This window comes from Diabrotica undecimpunctata, chromosome 7 (genome assembly GCF_040954645.1).
Source record: "Diabrotica undecimpunctata isolate CICGRU chromosome 7, icDiaUnde3, whole genome shotgun sequence".
NCBI classification, from domain to species: Eukaryota; Metazoa; Arthropoda; class Insecta; order Coleoptera; family Chrysomelidae; genus Diabrotica; species Diabrotica undecimpunctata.
The window spans coordinates 4,378,457-4,397,912 of NC_092809.1; the positions used below are offsets into that span (position 1 = coordinate 4,378,457).

A 19,456-nucleotide genomic window follows, 5' to 3' on the forward strand; every position below is an offset into this window, starting at 1 on the left:
TTCGTCCATTTTTTATTACGGGAAATCTGAATGGACGTAAGTATGGTAAGAATGGTCAACTTTGATGATGTCTGGTTTCAACAGGATGGTTGCCCAGCACATAATGCACAGTTACAAATTATTTGGAATTAATGGGCGATTAATTTCTACACGAGGAACAATAAAATGCCCCCCTAGATCATCAGATTTAGCACCTTTGGATTTTTATTTCTGGAGAATTCTAAAATCAAAATTATATCGGCATGAATTCGAACGAGCCACCAATTTAGCAGAATTGCAAGAAAAAATTATATTATGGCATTTGAAGCACAAATTAATTAATAAATAAATTAATCAAACCTTAATGAAAGGTCCAACTAATGCCTCTAAAATAATTCTCACGTTAGTGGTTAGCGCGCAGGTTAGTAATGAGGTGGGGCCTATACCGAAATAACTGTTATATCGCTCTATTGACACCGATTCAAATGCGAAAGGTTTGACTAATTTATACATCAATACCATTATAAAAGTAATTATAGGCAAACATTGACCATAAATATTATTTTTTTTTAGTTATGACGGAGCATCAGACCTAGCAACAGCTGAGTGTTATAATCCACTGAACAACTCATGGTCTTCCATTACACCCATGGGCACTAAAAGGTCATGTCTTGGTAGGTGATTCTAATTTAGTTCCAACATTATAAAATTCTGATTAGACATTAGTTTACTTTATAAATTTATTTTATTTTTAAATTAAAGGTATATGTTCCTTTGATGGGCTTATTTATGTCTGTGGAGGATATGATGGTGCATCATGCTTAAGTTCTATGGAAAGGTTTGATCCGTTAACAGGAATTTGGTGTAGCTGTCCTGCCATGAATACAAGAAGAAGATATTGTAGAATAGCTGTGGTTGGTATGTATAAGTTTTTTAAATTAAAATTATCAACTTTTTCACATTTTACGTTGTTCTAGTTATCCGCATTTTACTGTGTAACTATTTTATCTGTTCATTTTTTTTTCAGTATTATTATTACAACACATTTGAGATTTTTGCTTTTCTTTTAAGATATTTTATGTGCTTGTAACTATGTAACTTAGTTGACTATTGATCCTAATCATTCCTTTATAGTAATTACTATTTAAATGGGAATAAGCCACAATTAAAGGTTAAAGAAAGTTTATTGAGTTTCAATTTCCACTTCGGAAATCGTTCTCAAAATACAAACATTAGTCACTAATGTTATGGACATATTTTCAATATAAATATTTAGAACTGTCTGAGAACCATTTTATCCTAAACTAATAACTATTGGGGTGAATTTTTATGGTATTATTGATTTAATCATATTTTTAATATAAATTTCTTTTTAGAAAATTGCATATACGCCCTAGGAGGTTTTGATTCAACCAATTATCAGGCATCTGTTGAAAGGTATGTTAGCTTCCATTATTCCACATTTTACTAATAATTTTAATTGTTAGTTATTAACTTGTAAAGTTTTTTCATTTATATACGGCTATAAAAGACTACTGATTAGCTGTATATATTATTGCAGAGAAAAGATTTAAAGGCTCTAAATTTTAACGTTTTTTTTTCTTGTTATGTCTGTTTTCGTGTCTACATAAAATTAAAAGCTATATAAATAACCTTGTTTAAACAAAATTGGCAGCAAAAAATATTCTATAAAAAACCAGCTATGGTATTGCTCTAATGTCATTTTATTGTAAAATTACGAGGAAAAAAGTTATAAGGCCTTAAAGAAAATTCGTTCCAAAATTTTTAGCGATTCTTGTTTATAACTTTTTTATTTTTTATTTTACGATTAAAATTAACACAAATAAAGTTGTAGACAATTTAATTGACTTGGTTGATAAATGATAAACCTATCAAAAACCAAAGCGGCTAAAATAATTTGAATTAATTATTTGGTAGAATGATTATGTTGTTGTTAGATTTGATCCAAGGGAAGGTACATGGCAATCGGTACCATCAATGTCTTCAAGACGAAGCAGTTGTGGAGTTGCAGCTTTGAATGGACAATTGTACTGTATAGGCGGGAATGATGGTACTATGTGCATGGCTAGCGGAGAACGATTTAATGTGAGAAGAAACGCTTGGGAACCAATAACTTCCATGAATAGTAGAAGGTAATTAAATTTTTAATTATACCAGTGCAAATGAATTTGTTTAAAGTAAATCCTACATACATATGTTTGTGGCTTTCGTATAGGCTTTAGCGCCTGTTGCTGAGCCTCTCCTGGGATAAGGTTTCACTTTAAAAGATACTTAAACGTCGCCTTCCGAGGTATAGTTTCCATTGGTTCCTATTTTCCCATAGGTGTCTCTCAAGATTCCTATCCTGTATCTCTTTATCGATACCCCTTTCTCAATTTCTTCTAGACTTCTTCTTTTTTGTGTTTTAGTGGGTTTTCATTTTAGAATTTCTTTGACAATTAATTTTTCAGCCATTCTCTGTACTTGGCTAAACCAGACTAACGTTTTTATAATATTAATATTTCTTTCGCCTTTCTTTCTATCTTTCGCCTTAATTGTCTAGCTGATCATCGCCAAAAATCCACTTCCGTTGTGCTCAGCATTCTCTTTGTTGTATTCTTAATTTGCCCAAATGTTTCAAAATGATTTTAAAAGTTCTTTTTTGTTATCTTTGGATATATTTTGGTCTTATAGAACACCATTTAGTTGTAAGATAGAATTGTAAGAAATCCAATCCTAGGTATTTCGGTAGTTTATAACTTGGTCTTACGTTTCGGTATTTACTATTTCCATTCCTAGGTAATCGTATTCTTTGTAGGGTTTAATTTTTTCCTTTTTCTAGTTGTGGTTTCTGCAATGCTGCAACTTCTTCCAATATAAATGTATTTAATATTCTCTATCCTTATTTATAAACCCCATTTTTTATATTCTGTGTGTAGTATATTCGGGTTCTACAGAGCACTAAGCTATTCCTATCCAATCGTCTACCCACGGCCAAATTAAGAATTTTGACTTAACCCTCAGACGATCTAAACAGGAATTCAGATTATAACGCTTCGACGATTTCTCTCTGGTAAAGTTCTCTCATTCGGCTTTTATGATTTCGCTTAGCGGCATTTATCATTGTAAATAAACAACTGGATTTTGTTTATTCTTGTCGAAATTTTTGAGACGCAATTCAAAGTGTTTCTCTTTAGAAGATTTGAGATATGCAAACTTTTTAGCAAATTTTTATAGTATACGGGGTAGGAAAAAATGCTACATCGGTTATATTTTACTGTAAAATTTATAAGACTGTTCTCTATAGTCTTATTTCAGGAGTAGTTACTTAAAAATAGTTATCGTTGGTAAAAATACTCGTATTGTATTAAGTAGATTTGATGGATGGAAAACAACCAATATTACACATCACTTTTAATAAAATTTATTTCATTTTATTAAAATACCTCTTAATATGTTTATAACTGAACAAAACAGTTATTAACAGTATCGTCCGAACATCATGTTTTCACGGTCAGGTAAATGAAAATTACTAAGTTTTCGCAAAGAACCGCGTTGGGAATTTAAAACTCGACGTTTCGGCACCCATTTTGCAGCCATTATCAAGAGGGATATGGTTCCGTTTAAGTTCTGGATCTTAGTTTGCATACCCTTCCGTAACGTTCTTGTATTTGTACAGAACAAGATACTGATACGAACAAGTTGTTTGTGACCTTCTAGTAAAGTAAAAGTTCCAAAGATTCATGAGGTTGCGGTCAAAAGACCTAGTGATTAAAACACTAACATATGTAGACTCTTTTATTAAAAGTCGGGCTTTCGAAACTATTTAATTTCTTTACCAAGACAATAAATGTTGAGATTAGAATAGTTCGCCAGCCATGGTAAGATGAAAAATAATATAATACATAATTGTAAAATACAAAAATTCAGACATATAACACATGTTGTATTATACAGTTTGTCGATTTTAAAACTTACAATGGACTATATCTCGCGAACAAAAGCTGATATCGAAAAATGCTTGAAACCGTTTCTAGGATAGTAAGAGGGAACTAAAATGACATGGAAAGAAACTCACTCCCACCAACCGCCTAGGCTCCACTCACCACAACCAAAAAAGTTTAAATTGCAAACCACTACTTGTGATACATAATTGAAAAAACTATAAAAAAATGCTATCCAATGGTATAAATAATAATTATACAGTGTGAAGCAATAATTGTAAACTTTGGCTTAAATGGAAAATCGCATGAGGTTTTTGTTGAACTACAAATTTGTTAAAAATGTCAATTAAGTAAATGTTGAAAGTGGGTTCCGTTATTTACTTCACACATATTCCGTTATGGTACCCGTGGTATCGATAGCATTTTTTATAGTCTTTTCAATGATTTATCACAAGTACGGGTTTACAATTTAAACTTTTTTGGTTATGGTGGGTGGGGCCTAAGGGGTTGATCGGTGTGAGTTCTCTTTCATGTCATTTTAGTTCCCCCTTAACATCCTAGAAAAGGTTTCAAGCATTTCCGATATCAGGTTTGGTTCGTGAGATATAGCCCATTGTAAGTTTTAAAATTGACACACTGTATATATAACTTCGATATTAAATTACATTTCGCGAGAGATTTGCATATGTTATGTATATAAAACAGTTTTTAATCACATTAAATTGTATGTTTTAGATCCACTCACGAAGTAGTAGCTATCGACGGCTTTATATATGCTCTTGGAGGAAACGATGGTTCATCTAGTCTCAATGCTGTGGAACAATACGATCCAAGATCCAACAAATGGACCATAGTATCACCAATGAGCTCTAGACGAAGTTCTGTAGGAGCTGCTGTTCTAGAGTGTATCAATATAGAACACGTTTTAAGACAGACGAGGAATAGTTGACACAGATTGACCGTATGAGAATCACAATAAAGATTTAGTCTTAATTATCCGACGAAAACAAGGGTTTTCTATCCACAAATGGATAATTACTGTTTAAAATAAAGCATAGGCTGTATATAAATCATTTGGGATTTTTTTACAATTTAATTAAATAGAAAAATATTTAATATTCACATAACATGTAATCTCTGTTTTAGATAATTGTGATGATTTTTATGTATGTAAAAAATGGTCTGAATAAATATTTTTTGCAAGTATTTCACAACTTTGAGTGACACGTTGCTATAAAAGCTTCAATGTATGACAAATGTATTTTTGACTTTTGCGTAAGATGTAATAACCCCAGTAACTTTCTGTGCTCAAAGTTTTCATAGCAAATGAACACTTAGTCATTGTTTTTATGCTATTATTGAGTAAAGTGTACTTAGAACCGACTTCATTGACTTTTTCAATTAATGTTTATATAACAAAAATAATAATTTTGCAGCTTCTTATACTTTTCTTAGCTTCTCAAACTAATAGAGTTTTAGTTTTTTTTAATTCTTACAGTAGAAGCTCTTTATTCGCTGGGTATATTTTCTGTAAATATGCCTAGAACACAGAAACTATGAATATGGATTCTATGGAAAGGAATAACAAGAGTATTTTGCATTCTTGTGGAAAGACAGCTTTTCTTTTAATTATTTGATTAAATATTATTGACAGTGATTCTTATGCCACCTGAGGCAGTCTGCCAATCATACTATATGGTACAATATAAACCAGTAGTCTTATCCTTTTTTTTATGACACTTATTATTTTCTCTCTAGAAATGTCCTCCACATCCTCATTGGATTGGATAACCGTAAATTCCGGATCTGTTATATCAATTCCCAATTTATCTAATATATCCAAAGTTATGTGTTTGCTGGGAAGTTTGGCAGGAATTCTTGCATTTTGATATGTGGAGAACTTTTTAACAGTTCGCCATATTTCTGCTAAAGGAGTGTCCCTGTTCCATCCATTACAAAAGCATTTAAAACTATTTCCTATTTTATTTGCAAATATTTTTTTGCTAAAGATAAAGATTTTTTTGATTTCTATATAATTATTTGTACTTGCTTCTTCTTTGTATATCTTGATTTTCTCTTTCCTCATTTTAATTAGATTTGTGCATTCCTTTTCCCACCACGGAAAACTTTTCATTCTGTAACCATGACCTTTACGTACTGCTTGTAGTATTTCGTCCATTATTATATTAAAGAGAAGTGGGCTTAACGAGTCACAATGTCTGACTCCGCTTTGTACTGGTATAGACTGTGTTAGTTTTCCATTTATCTTTGCCTGTATTCGATTATAGTAGATGTCTTTGATGGTTTGTGTAATATTGATTGGTATGTTTCTTTTATACATTAGGTGTAAGACGTCTTCGACTTGGATGCGATCGAAAGCCTTTGTCAGATCTATAAATCAATGATATGATGATTTCTTGTACTCGATGGCCTTTTCTTTGATTTGTCTTAGTACAAATATAGCGTTTACGCAGGATCTTGCGGATCTGAATCCTTGTTGTTCATCTGATAAAGTTGTTAGTTTATTGATTTTGTTGGTTAGGACTTTTGTGATAAACTTAAGTGGGGTGTTCAGTAGATTTATTTATAATTGTTAAGGTTTTCTCCTTTCTTGAATATTGGGCTCAAGATTAATAATCAGAAAACAAAAATCATGATTGTGGACCACGCGAATATCCTCCAAACAATAGGCGCCCTAAATCAATTCGAGAAAGTAGACGAGTTCACGTATCTAGGATCTTCCTTAAGCAATACAGCCTCCTCCCATACGGAAATTCGCAGAAGAATAGGGATGGCCAAGAACGCGATGAGTCGACTGTCAAAAATATGGAAGGACCGCTCTTTATCCAAAAAACTCAAAATGAGACTGGTACGGACACTCATTTTTTCAATCTTCAGTTACGGTGCCGAAACATGGACAATAAAATCAGAGGATAGAAAAAGGATTGACGCATTCGAAATGTGGTGCTGGAGATGAATGCTACGCGTCTCGTGGACGGAGCACAGATCCAATCAGTCGATTCTCGAAGAGCTAAACATTCAGACCAGACTCCCCTCTCAGTGTCTTGCAAATGTTTTAAAGTTTTTTGGCCACATTGCGAAAAGAGACAATGATAACTTAGAAAGACTAATTGTGTGCGGAAACGTAGAAGGACGTAGAGGCAGAGGACGCTCACCTATCCGATGGTCAGATCAAGTACAGAAAGCCACTGGAGAGACGTTTTCCGAGTCCATGAGAGCAGCCCAAAATCGCAAGAGATGGAGAGAATTGACAGCCCGCATTGTAGGAAATCACGATCCTCAGCAATGAGGAAACGACAAGAGAGAGAGATACTATTTCTTCATGCGTCAGGTATCTTGCAATGCAATATTAGTTTTTGAATAAGTTTTGTCATCTCTAGGGTTATACTTTCTCCTCCGTGTTTTAGAAGCTCGTTGGTTATTCTGTCTAGTCCTGGTGACTTGGTATTTTTGAGTGAATTTATGGCTATCTCTACTTCTTGAAAACTGATTTCTATTTCGTTTTAATTCAGGTACGTTATTGGGTTGATTATTATTTTCCTTTACTTTAAACAGTTCCGTCGGGTATCTTTACCATTCGTTTGCTGGTATGTTATTGTATTACTTTAATTCTGCCATTTCTTTTCGTTGGTTTCTTATGCAGTAGTTGTAATAAGATAAATTTTATTTTTTTATTGGCCCACTTGCTGACACGATGATAAAGGATACTTAATGCTTTTTATTTAGGTATATGTTACAACTAACTGATACTTTTTACATAAATCCGTATTATCATACCAAAACTTCAATTTTTTAAGGATTATTGTAATGAAACATGTATTACAATTTCGACTGGCCTAAATGAAGGAAGCGCGAATAAGGAGCTTTTATTGTATACAATAACGAATCAATAAAAAATATGTTTTCTTATACATAAATGCAATAATACTTGAACTATTTGCGAAAAAATAATATGTATACTTAGTAATAACAACATTCTCTAAATTTATATTTCCTGTTTAAGCTATTTAGATAATGTTGATTCTAATAGAGATCTGTTTGAAATTGTTTTTGATAGAGATACAACATTCTACTTTCTTGTTTAATACGTCTTTGATAAGATTTGCAACAAATTTCAATTATAAAAGACGCAGTGACTATTAAAATTATTATTAGTAGTAATTAATGAAACAAAACAAAAATATACACAAACATCATCATCATCATCAACAGCCATTCCATCCACCGTCGAGTGTCTTCGTCTTCGATAGGTGTATACATCCCTTTCTGTTTGTTGTTTTTTGCATCCATTCATGACCAGCCATTCGCTTGACATAGATCAGTCTATCTGATTTGTGGTCTGTCTCTACTTCTAGGATTTTTATATTTTGTTTGATTTCGACTTTTATGCGACCTCAAAATCTATCAGTTGCAATAATTTTTTCGTCGTTCTTTCATTGAGTGTAGAGTTGCAGTAAAAATATAATAGTGCGCTCAGAGTTGTAAGTTTTGATAGTTCTGCCTTGATATAATGCGGCAGCTGGTTGTTCTGGTAATTAAATATATAATTAAAAATATTTACTTATAGGTATATACCGTTAAATCAGGATATACCGTATGTGCTAAAATTAGTGCCGAAATTTGTTTTATGCTACCTCCATTTTGAGTTCCTAAAATTTGGGTAATAGTTTAATTTAAAGTAGAAAATATAGTGGTGTCAACGATTCAGATATCTGTTATGCCGCCTACCAACTAAAACCACCCTCTCTTCCTTGTGCGCAGTTGAATGTCGCACGTACTTTACTCCGAAAGTGGGATGACCGCTGTAAGGCTGACGACATTTTTGGAGCACTCCCTTCTCTTATCTAGATCTTATCTCTGTCGTTAGTCTCGTTGGTGTTTATTTTCTTCTTCTTTCTTTTTAACTACTGTACGGATGTAATTGTGAACACTATTCCATCCCTCTTTACTTCCCGTCATCTTCACGATCATCTCTCTTACAGTCACAGGGTTCATACCTATTCCTCTATACATTTTGTTTCTCTCTACTGTACATATATGAAACTCCAGCATTGTGTGAGTAACAGTGTCGGAATATTCACAGTGTAGCCATTTATCTGTATCTATCTTTCTGAACCTATTAGCCCAGTCTGGTTAAAAAAAGACCGAACAATTTTTCGCAGTTATCTGAAGCATTTAAGACATAGGTGGAGGTTACTAGATGACGAATAGATGAAAAAGAACTCGTATTTTTACCTTGCGTTTTTCCTTTATATTTTACATATAAACAATATCAAGATTTTTTTTATATCTTTATTTTCCCGTTTTTTAAATTATAATTCATAAATAATTTACAGAGATATTTGCAAAAGAAGCAGTTTTTTTGCACTAATTTATAAATTTTATTAATTTTTCTATTAACAAAATAAAATGTTTAATTATTTAGCCTCAGGGATAAATAAATTAAATAACTTGTACACTATTTGACCGATCGGGGGAAAATTTCGCACAAATTTAAAAGACGATAATTCCTCGATGTTCAAATGTATTAATAACATTTTATTTTGTTAATATAAAAATTAATAAAATTTATAAATTAGTGCAAAAAATGCATTTTTGCAAATATCTCCGTCAATTATTTATCAATTTTAATTTAAAAAACGGGAAAATAAAGATATTCTTGATATAAAAAAATTATATAGATATTGTTTATTTGTAAAATATAAAGGAAAAAACTTATAGACAAAAAATCAAATTGTGACCATAAATTATTGTTTAAAAAATACGCAAGGTAAAAATACGAGTACTTTTTTATCTATTCATCATCTAGTAACAACCACCTATGTCTTAAAAGCTTCAGATATCTGTAAAAAATTTTGGCGTGAAATCGATTATTTTTGCATAACCAGACTGTTCTATATAAAGATAAGCCCTATTAGACAATCTACTCAGTTCTTTAGGCTCGGAATCACCATCTTGGTCCACTGGGCAACATCTTCCGTGTTGTTTCACTATTCTTGCCATCTTTCCATTAATCTTTCCCTTTCTTGATACTCGCAACAGACTCGTTCTGTCTACTTTTATCATGAGCCTAATCTTAGGTATCTATATCTAAATATAATGAAAAATAATAACTTAAATCCTAAACTGTATTTTAAATAATATATTGTAAATCAATTTAATTTATAATAAAATATCTAAACGGTGTTGCTTTAGAGCTATATGGTTTATTACCTCTTCTTCATTTATTTGAATGTCCTGATGAATAAACATCAAAGCTAAACCATTTAGTCTTTCTTCGCTAATACAATTTCTTAAACAAGTCTTAAATACTTTTAATGATGAAAAAACCTTTTATATATACAAGTCGTTACAGGTAATTTATATATTAAATTAGCGTTTTAGATTTTTTGTATTGTGTGTAAAGGACAAGTTACATTTTCCTACTATTCTTTATATATTTTTTACTTTATATGCCCTGGGGAGGTTTAACCCCCAAAACTCCTCCCTGGGTGCGTCGCTGGTTTTATTGACCGTATTTTGAGGAACACCTCTGTCGTCTGGGATATTGTCAGTTTGTATTGATTTGTTCGCTATTGACATTGCTGTCTCGGTTTAATGATAATAAATATCTTTTCACATTCCACAAAACCCATATTTTGTCAACTATTAACAAATTTATTTGCAAATGGATATGCATTAAATTGATGTACAGCTGGTTCCTAAAAAAACTGATACGATTCTTAGTAAGATTTGATCATTTTGAGCAGTGTATTTGATTGGTTTGACATTATATTATATTTATTATGACAGACAAATAATTAAATAAACACACAAACAACAAACAATTGATTATATATCGACGGCTGAAAGGCAATAATGACCAAGCGACATTTGGCTAACTTTACAGTAGAACATTTCAAAAACTCTAGATATTGTTTGTAAAAAATCATTACTCGCCCAAACATTTAAAATACAATCTAACAAAAATTTACTAACTGTAAAGGATTAAAATGGAATAGGTGCCAAATGAAAGTTGTTTACAAATTTACAAAATTCTAGTCGCTTGGTCACCGAAAATTGTTAAAAATGTCAATTATTTTATTTTACCAAGCGACAAAAAAATTATCGTAGCTACATGAGGATACAATCAATCGATGCAGAAAAATTTTCTGATTTGTGATAACAGCTTGCAGTCTTCGGTCTATCTGCGTGAGAGGAACTATGAAATTGTCTTCTTCAGAGATCTCTTCCCAAACCTGTTATATACCGTGCCACAGCTCTTTAACATTTTGAGGTATAAAATTACGCCGATACAACCGTTTTATAATACCCCCCACACATTCTCGATTGGTTTTAAATCTGGACTGTAGCTGGGCCATGGTAAGGTTTGGATACAACTGTTCTACACTGGAAAACATGATGATTTCTAGAATACTCAAATAAGTCTGCCCAACAAACCTGCCATCAATACGCCATACCATTCCCATTCCTCTAGATGAAATCTATCCCCATACATTGGCGCTAAAATGACCAGCTGCTTGATATCTATCAATATATAGAGGATTAAATCTATTATTATCTGGTCTATACACCCCAATTTTGCCCCTTTTAGAAGACTGAAAAATTTTCTCATCTGTAAATATTACCCTGTCCCCAAAATATTGATTTTGTAGCTGATGGTTTAAAGCAAATATAAGTCGTGATTGCTTCTGTTGTGGTGTAAGAGCTTGTTTTTTTTGCTGCAGTTCGGTACCTAAGACGAGATGCTTTAATTCTGCCCCAAGTTGTTGTCTTTCTTTCCGGAAACTTTAACATAATTCTTGCAGTTTTCGCATCTTCAAAAGTACTCTCTCTTAATCTTTTGAAAAGCGCACAATCTTCATGGGTGGTAGATATTTTTGGTCTTCCAGAATCTTGCTTTCTTTTGAGAGCTTATTGTTCTCTCCATCTTTTATTAATATTAAAAACTGTTATTCTGCTTACGTTCAAATGGTTCGCCCCGGCAGATAGTGACAAACCATCTTCTAATTTTATTATACTTCTTGCTTTTAGTTCTTTGCTAGCATCTGGAGCCATTTTTTGAGGTTGAACAGAATAAGTTATTTGACAAATTTTAAGATTTGGCAGTGAGAGTGACAGTGTTTATATAACAAGTATTTATCCTTCAAAATACACTGCTCAATTTTCTACAAAATACACTTTAAAAGTCGTATCAGTTTTTTTAGGAACCAGTTGTATAACTGCTTATATAATTGAACACGTTTCTTTTAGCGGTTTTATAATTGGACTTTGATGTACTTTAATATTTTCGTAATATTAAATATTTCAATGTGTTCGTCAGGGGCCTAATAATTATCATACATTTATAAATAAAGCTAAGTATAATAGAAATATTGCTAACCTGAAATGACTCTACATTTTTAAGCTTGTGGATTAAATTTGCAATTTATTAGTTTTTTGGTATCTAAATACTCGTATTTTGATATAAATATATTATTTTGCTAAATATTTTAGTAAATATAGTAAATATATTTAAGTAAATATAGTAAATAAAGTAAATATATTATTTTCGTTTTTCTTCTTACAGTTACTAATATTACAGCCCAAAATTGGGCATCTGGATGTCGAAAGTAGCAGAGCTTTCTGCATGATGTTATATCGTTGTTTATTTGAACCCAGCTTTTTTATGTTTTCTAGGAGGTTTTTCGGAACGACTTCAGTGGTAGAAAGAACCCGATACTCGTTTGGGTACTTTCCATTCTCCATTGTCCATTTGTATTTCCAGATATCTCTACTTGGCGAAATTTTTGTTGTACTTACCACGCAGATTACTGTTGTTAGGGATCGCCACATCGATTAGTGTTGTTTGTCTCATTAGTTTATTATCTAGCACAAGATCTGGTCTATTATGTGCTACAGTTTGGTCTGTGAGCACAGTGCGATCCCAGTATAGCTTGTAGTTGTGATTCTCAAGCATACTCTCAGGAACGCATTGATAATATGGGAGATGGTTTGTTTGTAGAAGTCCCAGTTTAAAAGCTATCTCTTGATGGAGGATCTTCCCTACTGAGTCATGCCGTTCCTTATATTCAGTTGCAGCAAATGCCTGGCAGCCCCCGGTAAGATGTTGGATAGTTTCTTGGGCTTGACATATATATCGGCATTTGTCGTTTTGGACCTGAGGGTCTTTGACGATATATTTCAGGTAATTTTTGGTTGGTATAACCTGATCCTGAATGGCGAGTAATGAACCTTCTGTTTCAGGGAACATCTTTTCTGATGTCAGCCAATAATTCGACGCTATATAGTCGACGTAGTCTTGACTGACTTCATTCGGATGTCGCCCGTGCAGAGGTTTACCCATCCAGATGCGCATTTTTTCGTTCTTAGTAAGATGGTTTATGCGCATTTCTTGTTTCCTCAGTTTGATCGTATTTTGTCATCTACTGCACAAATCGCGCGATGAAGAGTAGATGTCTCCGCCTGCACCTGAAAATAAGTTTGTAAATTAGTAATCTGTTTTTCTACTTGCCCGCTTATATCAATAAGTCCTCGTCCTCCTGAATACCGCGGTAATGTCGTTCTTTCTACTACATTTCGGGGATGGTGTTTTTGTGCCTTTGTGAGGTGTATTCGTACTTTTCGCTGAAGAGTTTCTATATCCATTGACAACACTGACATTTCTGGCATCCTCATCTATACCGTCCCTTCATCTCAACCTTTGCTTACCTCTTCGTCTAGTTTTCTCAGGCTTTATCAATAAAATACGTCATTCAGAGTAGCATTCATTTCTGGCTAGATGTCCTGCTCACCGTAGGCGTCTAATTTGTGTTGCAGATACCATATCTTTAGCTTCGGCTAATTCGTTATACTTATTGTATAGTTCAAAGTTATATCGACGCCGCCATAATCCATTTTCATTTATTGGATCTAATATTTTCCTCAGAATTTTCCTTTCAGATATATTAATAGCCTATTTTCATTGTGATAGAAAGCACTGATGTCTCTCACTCGTACATTAGAACTGGACGAAAGTTCTGGATAGAGATCATGATCTTTGGCTTCATTGTTAGGCAGTGGTTTATTATGGGCGATAAATACTTATTAAAGATCGTATTAACCAAATTGTTTATCCACAATTGGCTAATGAATATTACAAATCAAATTTTGTCTTATCTTAACTTTCACCTGTTTTTATTAGTTACGTATTATTTTACACAATATTACAATATATGTATAATTTTAGAAGCTTTATGAAGTAAACCAAGTAATGCCCAATTATTTGTTACGTTTTGTATATCAAATTCCATAAGCTTAAAAATAACTCATAGCTATGCCCCAAATTATGTACAAGTAATTAAATTTTATATTTTTTTAAAATATAAATAAAATATCTAATATCAATATACCAAATATACCATTCATATATTTTATTTTATCAGAACATATAACTTACCACTCTCCAACATTTTATAATTATATGTATAATAATAATATTAAGAACAAAAATTCTAAGAATAATCTTCATGTCTGAAAAACCAAAAAGCTTGTATTTCTGTCGCGAAAAATGTGGCTTATAAAGTCAATGTTAACATTTAATGTGGCTTTTAGAATAAAAATTAATAAGACATTTCTGTGATATGAAGTATTCAAAAATTATGCAGAGGGAACCAAAAAAAGTGTGTTTGTGATTTCTTTGCTTAACAGGTTAGCTCTATGTTAGGATTAATATAAATTTACACCCGTTCACTAAAAATGTATAAATTTGTTACTACATTCTAATTTTAAGTTAAAATTTATTATAATTGTGGCTTTTGTGACATATTTATTTTAATTTAACATTCCACAAGAAAAATGAAATTCCTGTAGGTGGCTGCATACCATAAATCACAAAGTTTTATTTAAAAATCCTTTATAAAAAGAATATAATTAAAAAGACCCTTTCGGGCTACATTACAGCAGAACGTTTTCGGACTATCAAGTCTATTATTAGTAGATTTAGCTAGAATAAGTATTACCACTTAAGTAAATGCAAACGGAATGATTACATTTTGACTAAGGTCAAAAAAAGCAATGTTGTTAATTGCTCACTAGGTGTACATAAGTCAAGTCACTTTATTACATCTTTGTTAATATTTTGGTGTGATGTCAAAGTTTTCAATCGATGCCCTGCATGGCAACGTAACCTGAGACTATATAAGTCTGTATAAGTCTCTGTATGAATATTTTCAGATCAATAAGAAGTTTTTTAATATTGACTGTCAGTTTACTTAATATGTCAAGACACAAAACACTCCTGCATATTTGCATTTTATTTTTAATTAAAAGAAAAACAAGGCGTTTTGTCACAAAAGCCTCAGTTATACAAAAATACTAAAAATATGTTTGTAATACGTCAATATGAAATAAAAAACGGGTGTATAAAAATAGTAGCATCTCAATGCTACTATTTTTATGAACAAGTTATAAATGAATAAAAATGGGGTAAAATAAACCAATTTTTAAATTGCTGATAAACAGCTTCAAGGAATTGAATTAGAGTTCCTACATGTACATGTAAATGTATTTACAGTAAAAAAGTATAAATTTAAAGAATATGAAACCAACGTTAAAGTATTTTTTTCATCCAATTCCACGAGAATCTTCTTCTTCTTCTTGCAGTACCGTCTCCTATCAAAGGTTGGCTACCATCACAACAATCTTTACTTTGTTGGCTGCAGCTCTGAACAACTGTATTGAACTGCACCCATACCACTCCCTTAAATTTCGCAACCAGGAAATCCTCCTACGTCCCACATTTCTCTTTCCCGAGATTTTTCCTTTGATTATGAGTCTAAGCAGAGAGTACTTTTCTCCTCTCATTATGTGTCCCAGATATTCCATTTTTTTCGTTTGTATGGTTTTTATGACTTCGCATTCCTTCCCCATCTTCAGAGAATCTTCTACCAGAACCATATTTACTTAAGATCTTACTTTCTTGTTAATTAATCTCATTAGCTATATGTTTATCATTCTTTCTTTTTCCAGGTGTTATATCATTTCTACAATATCTAAATTATATTATTTTGAATAGATTTTGAATAGAAAAGACCTACATTACCATACACGGCAGAGACAAGATCTGATACATCTAAAACGAGACGACTACTAGAAAGACAGAGATGAAAATACTCCGACAAATATAAGGGAAAGATCTGTTGGATAGGGAGAGAAGCGAAAACATAAGAAGAGCATGCAATATAGAAGACATAAATGGATGAGTGACAAAACGGAAACAGGAGTGGAACGAGCACAAAAAGAAGGTGCGGTAATTAGAAGGCTAATATTGAAGAAGAAACAGGCTTTAAAGAAGGCGAAACAGATTTAAATACAAGAAGGAAAAAGAAGAAGAAGAAATCTCTGAGAAATCGACATTTGGCTGGTGATAATTTGAAAAAAGAGGACAGTCAGAAGGAGACTGAAAGCAGCCAACCTGACACCAAAAAAGGGCAGCTACGGATCCCAAGCTAACTGCAGCTCAGAAGCAAAGGCGATTAGAATTTGCTCGCGAACATCTGGATTGGGACGACTATCAAAGGAGTAAGGTATTGTTCTCCAACGAAAGTAGAATCTGTTGTATACGAAAAATTGTATCGGAAAAAATATAGAAGCGGTTTTTGTAGGTTTTGGGCAGACATTTCCATGGATGGGAAAACCAAGTTGGTTTTCGTGCTTGGCACGATGCCATAGCGCACGAGTCACCACCACTTATTTGACTGAGATTGGTATACCTACAATAAATTGGCCTGCATTGAGCCCGGACATAAATCCAATGGAGCATGTTCGAGATGAGCTTAAACGAAGAATCCGTGACAGAAATCATGCACCAAGGTGCATAATGGAATTAAGAGCTGCGCTTAATGATGAATGGAAAGAAATGACTCAAGAATTTATTAGAAAAGTCATCATATCCATGCGAAATCGACTAGAAAGTGTAATTAGGAGTAGGAGTGGTAATACCAAATACTGAAAAATAAAGAAATTCATTTTGTAGTTGATGAATTCTCTGTTCATTACGTCTTTCTTGAATTAGTTGTCTTCTTCTTCCTATGTCGTCCCCATTAACGGAGGTTGGCGACCACATTTTTAAAAGCTTCTCTGTCTTTTGCAACGTGGAATAATTCGTCTACAGTCATGTTTGTCCAGTCTCGAATATTTCGCAGCCATGACTTGTGTCCAAGGTATGCAGTCTTGCGTACTTTTATCGTTCTCAACAATTTTTTGTCTCGACCCATTCTTCTCAGCACTTCCTCATTGGTGACCTTGGCAGTCCATGGGATTCTCAACATTCTCCGGTATATCCAAAGTTCAAAGGCTTCAATCTTTTTAACTATTTGCGCTTTTAGTGTCCATGTTTCTACCTCGTACAATAGTTGAGACCAGACGTAATATTCAACAAACCTCAGTCTCAGCGCAATATTCAGATTTTTGTCACAGAACAATTGTTTGAATTTTAAGAACGCTGCCCTTGCCACTCTCTATTTGCTGTCCACCAAGAGTTAGTTGTTCATTATTTATTGGACTCCTTGATACTATCATAAATTTAATCTTATCTGTGTTGATGTCAAGTCCCATTTGAATGCATTCACTATTTATTGCATCTAGTAAAGTTTGTAGATCTTCTATACTCTCAGCCATAATTACCGTGTCATCTGCAAATCTCATGGTGTTTATGATTTCTCCACCAATTCTTATTCCCTCATTTCTTTCCCATAAGGCTTTTCTGAATAAGACCTGTGAGTACACGTTGAAAAGCGTCGGAGACAAGACGCATCCTTGCCTAACCCCTCTCTCAATCGGTATATTATTTGTTTCTATGCACTAGTTGTAATGATGAATATTTAGGGAACTCTGTATTGCATATTGTTTCTATAATGCGTCTTCCAAATAATGCAATAGCAGTTTTTGTGAGTTTAAAAATAAAGTTATTGTTTGGACATTACATCTTTTTATTTTCATAATTCTTTCTCAAATATCTCAATCTCATCTTTCTCAAATAAGTCGATTGTTTTGCACTCAAGTGTAGTTATTTGTTAATCTACTCATTGTTTGCATCTCGGTAGCTTCTTATCTTAAGGTTTTTTTGCTTAGCTCAAAATCTTGCAGCTGATAGTAGATTTATATGGTATGTCATATCATCTTGGTTCTTTGAGATCTGGCACCACGATTCGAGTAATACGAAAAATTGTTACCTATCGGCGGTTAAGAATAAGCTGTGGTAGTAAGATTTAAATGTTAAGTAGATCTACTTAATGTGAATTAGATTAAATAGAAATAGTTACGAGTTATAGGCTATAGGCTAATAAGTCTAATGAGCCATACATTAAAACTTTTTCTTAAAATTATACATCGTAGAATATACAAGCTATGCGAAGAGAGAGTACAAGACACACAGTTTGGATTCATGAAGGGCGTAGGTACAAGAGATGCACTGTTTAGTCTACAAGTATTATTTCAAAGATGCAGAGATATGACTTGCGATATTTACACCTGCTTTGTGGACTACCAAAAAGCATTTGATACAGTTCAACACCAAAAAATGATGGATATTCTAACAAAAGCCCAAATGGATGATAAAGATCGGCGTATAATACAAAATTTATACTGGAACCAATCAGCCACAATAAGAACGAATTTTGGAGGTGAACCAACGGAAATGATCCAGATTCTACGAGGCGTTAGACAAGGTTGTATACTTTCACCTATATTATTTAATCTATATTCAGAGGAAATATTTAGTGAAGCCTTGGAAAAATGCGAACATGGAATACTTCTAAATGGAGAACGCCTAAACAACATCCGTTATGCAGACGACACCGTTATTTTTGCAGACAGTTTGAACAGTTTACAGCAACTGATAAACAAAGTAAATGAAGTAAGTGAAAGATTTGGACTTCAAGTAAATATAACAAAAACTAAATTTATGATCATCAGCAAAAATAAAGTTAGAGACGCTCAACTACTTATCAATAATACACCAGTGGACCGAGTAAAACAGTATAACTATCTTGGAACAACAGTAAATGAACAATGGGATCACTCACAGGAAATAAAATGTAGAATAGAGAAGGCTAGGAGTGCATTCAATAACATGGCCAAACTCTTTAAAAGCCACAATCTTAATCTGGAGATAAAAGTTAGGCTCCTACGATGTTATATCTTCTCAATATTGTATTACGGAGTTGAATCCTGGACACTAACTGAAGCAATGGAGAAAAAACTTGAAGCCTTAGAGATGTGGCTATACAGGCGAATTCTAAGGATATCATGGACAGACAAGATAACCAACGAGACCGTATTACGAAGAGTGGGCAAAGAAAGAGAGGTGATGTATACCATTAAAAGGAGAAAGTTGGAATATCTCAGACATATAATGAGAAACAGCACTAAATACAGATTACTGAAGGTAATCCTACAGGGTAAAGTATTCGGAAAGCGAGGAATTGGGAGAAGGAGAATATCATGGTTGAAGAACCTGAGGAAATGGTTCT

General features: G+C 33.0%; 1 protein-coding gene across 3 annotated transcripts in view; it reads left to right on the forward strand.

Annotated features, from left to right (window-relative positions):
* LOC140444919 (kelch-like protein 17) overlaps nucleotides 1–5,412 on the forward strand; it is a 103,061-nt gene extending 97,649 nt beyond the window's left edge. For all 3 annotated transcript variants that reach the window (XM_072536617.1, XM_072536619.1, XM_072536618.1), the window contains exons 9-13: nucleotides 553–653; nucleotides 742–897; nucleotides 1,356–1,416; nucleotides 1,938–2,132; nucleotides 4,659–5,412. In XM_072536617.1, coding sequence (XP_072392718.1) covers nucleotides 553–653; nucleotides 742–897; nucleotides 1,356–1,416; nucleotides 1,938–2,132; nucleotides 4,659–4,872 — 727 coding nt within the window. In that variant the 3' untranslated portion in view covers nucleotides 4,873–5,412. The remainder of the gene's footprint in view (nucleotides 1–552; nucleotides 654–741; nucleotides 898–1,355; nucleotides 1,417–1,937; nucleotides 2,133–4,658) is intronic.
* Nucleotides 5,413–19,456: the final 14,044 nt, after the last annotated feature.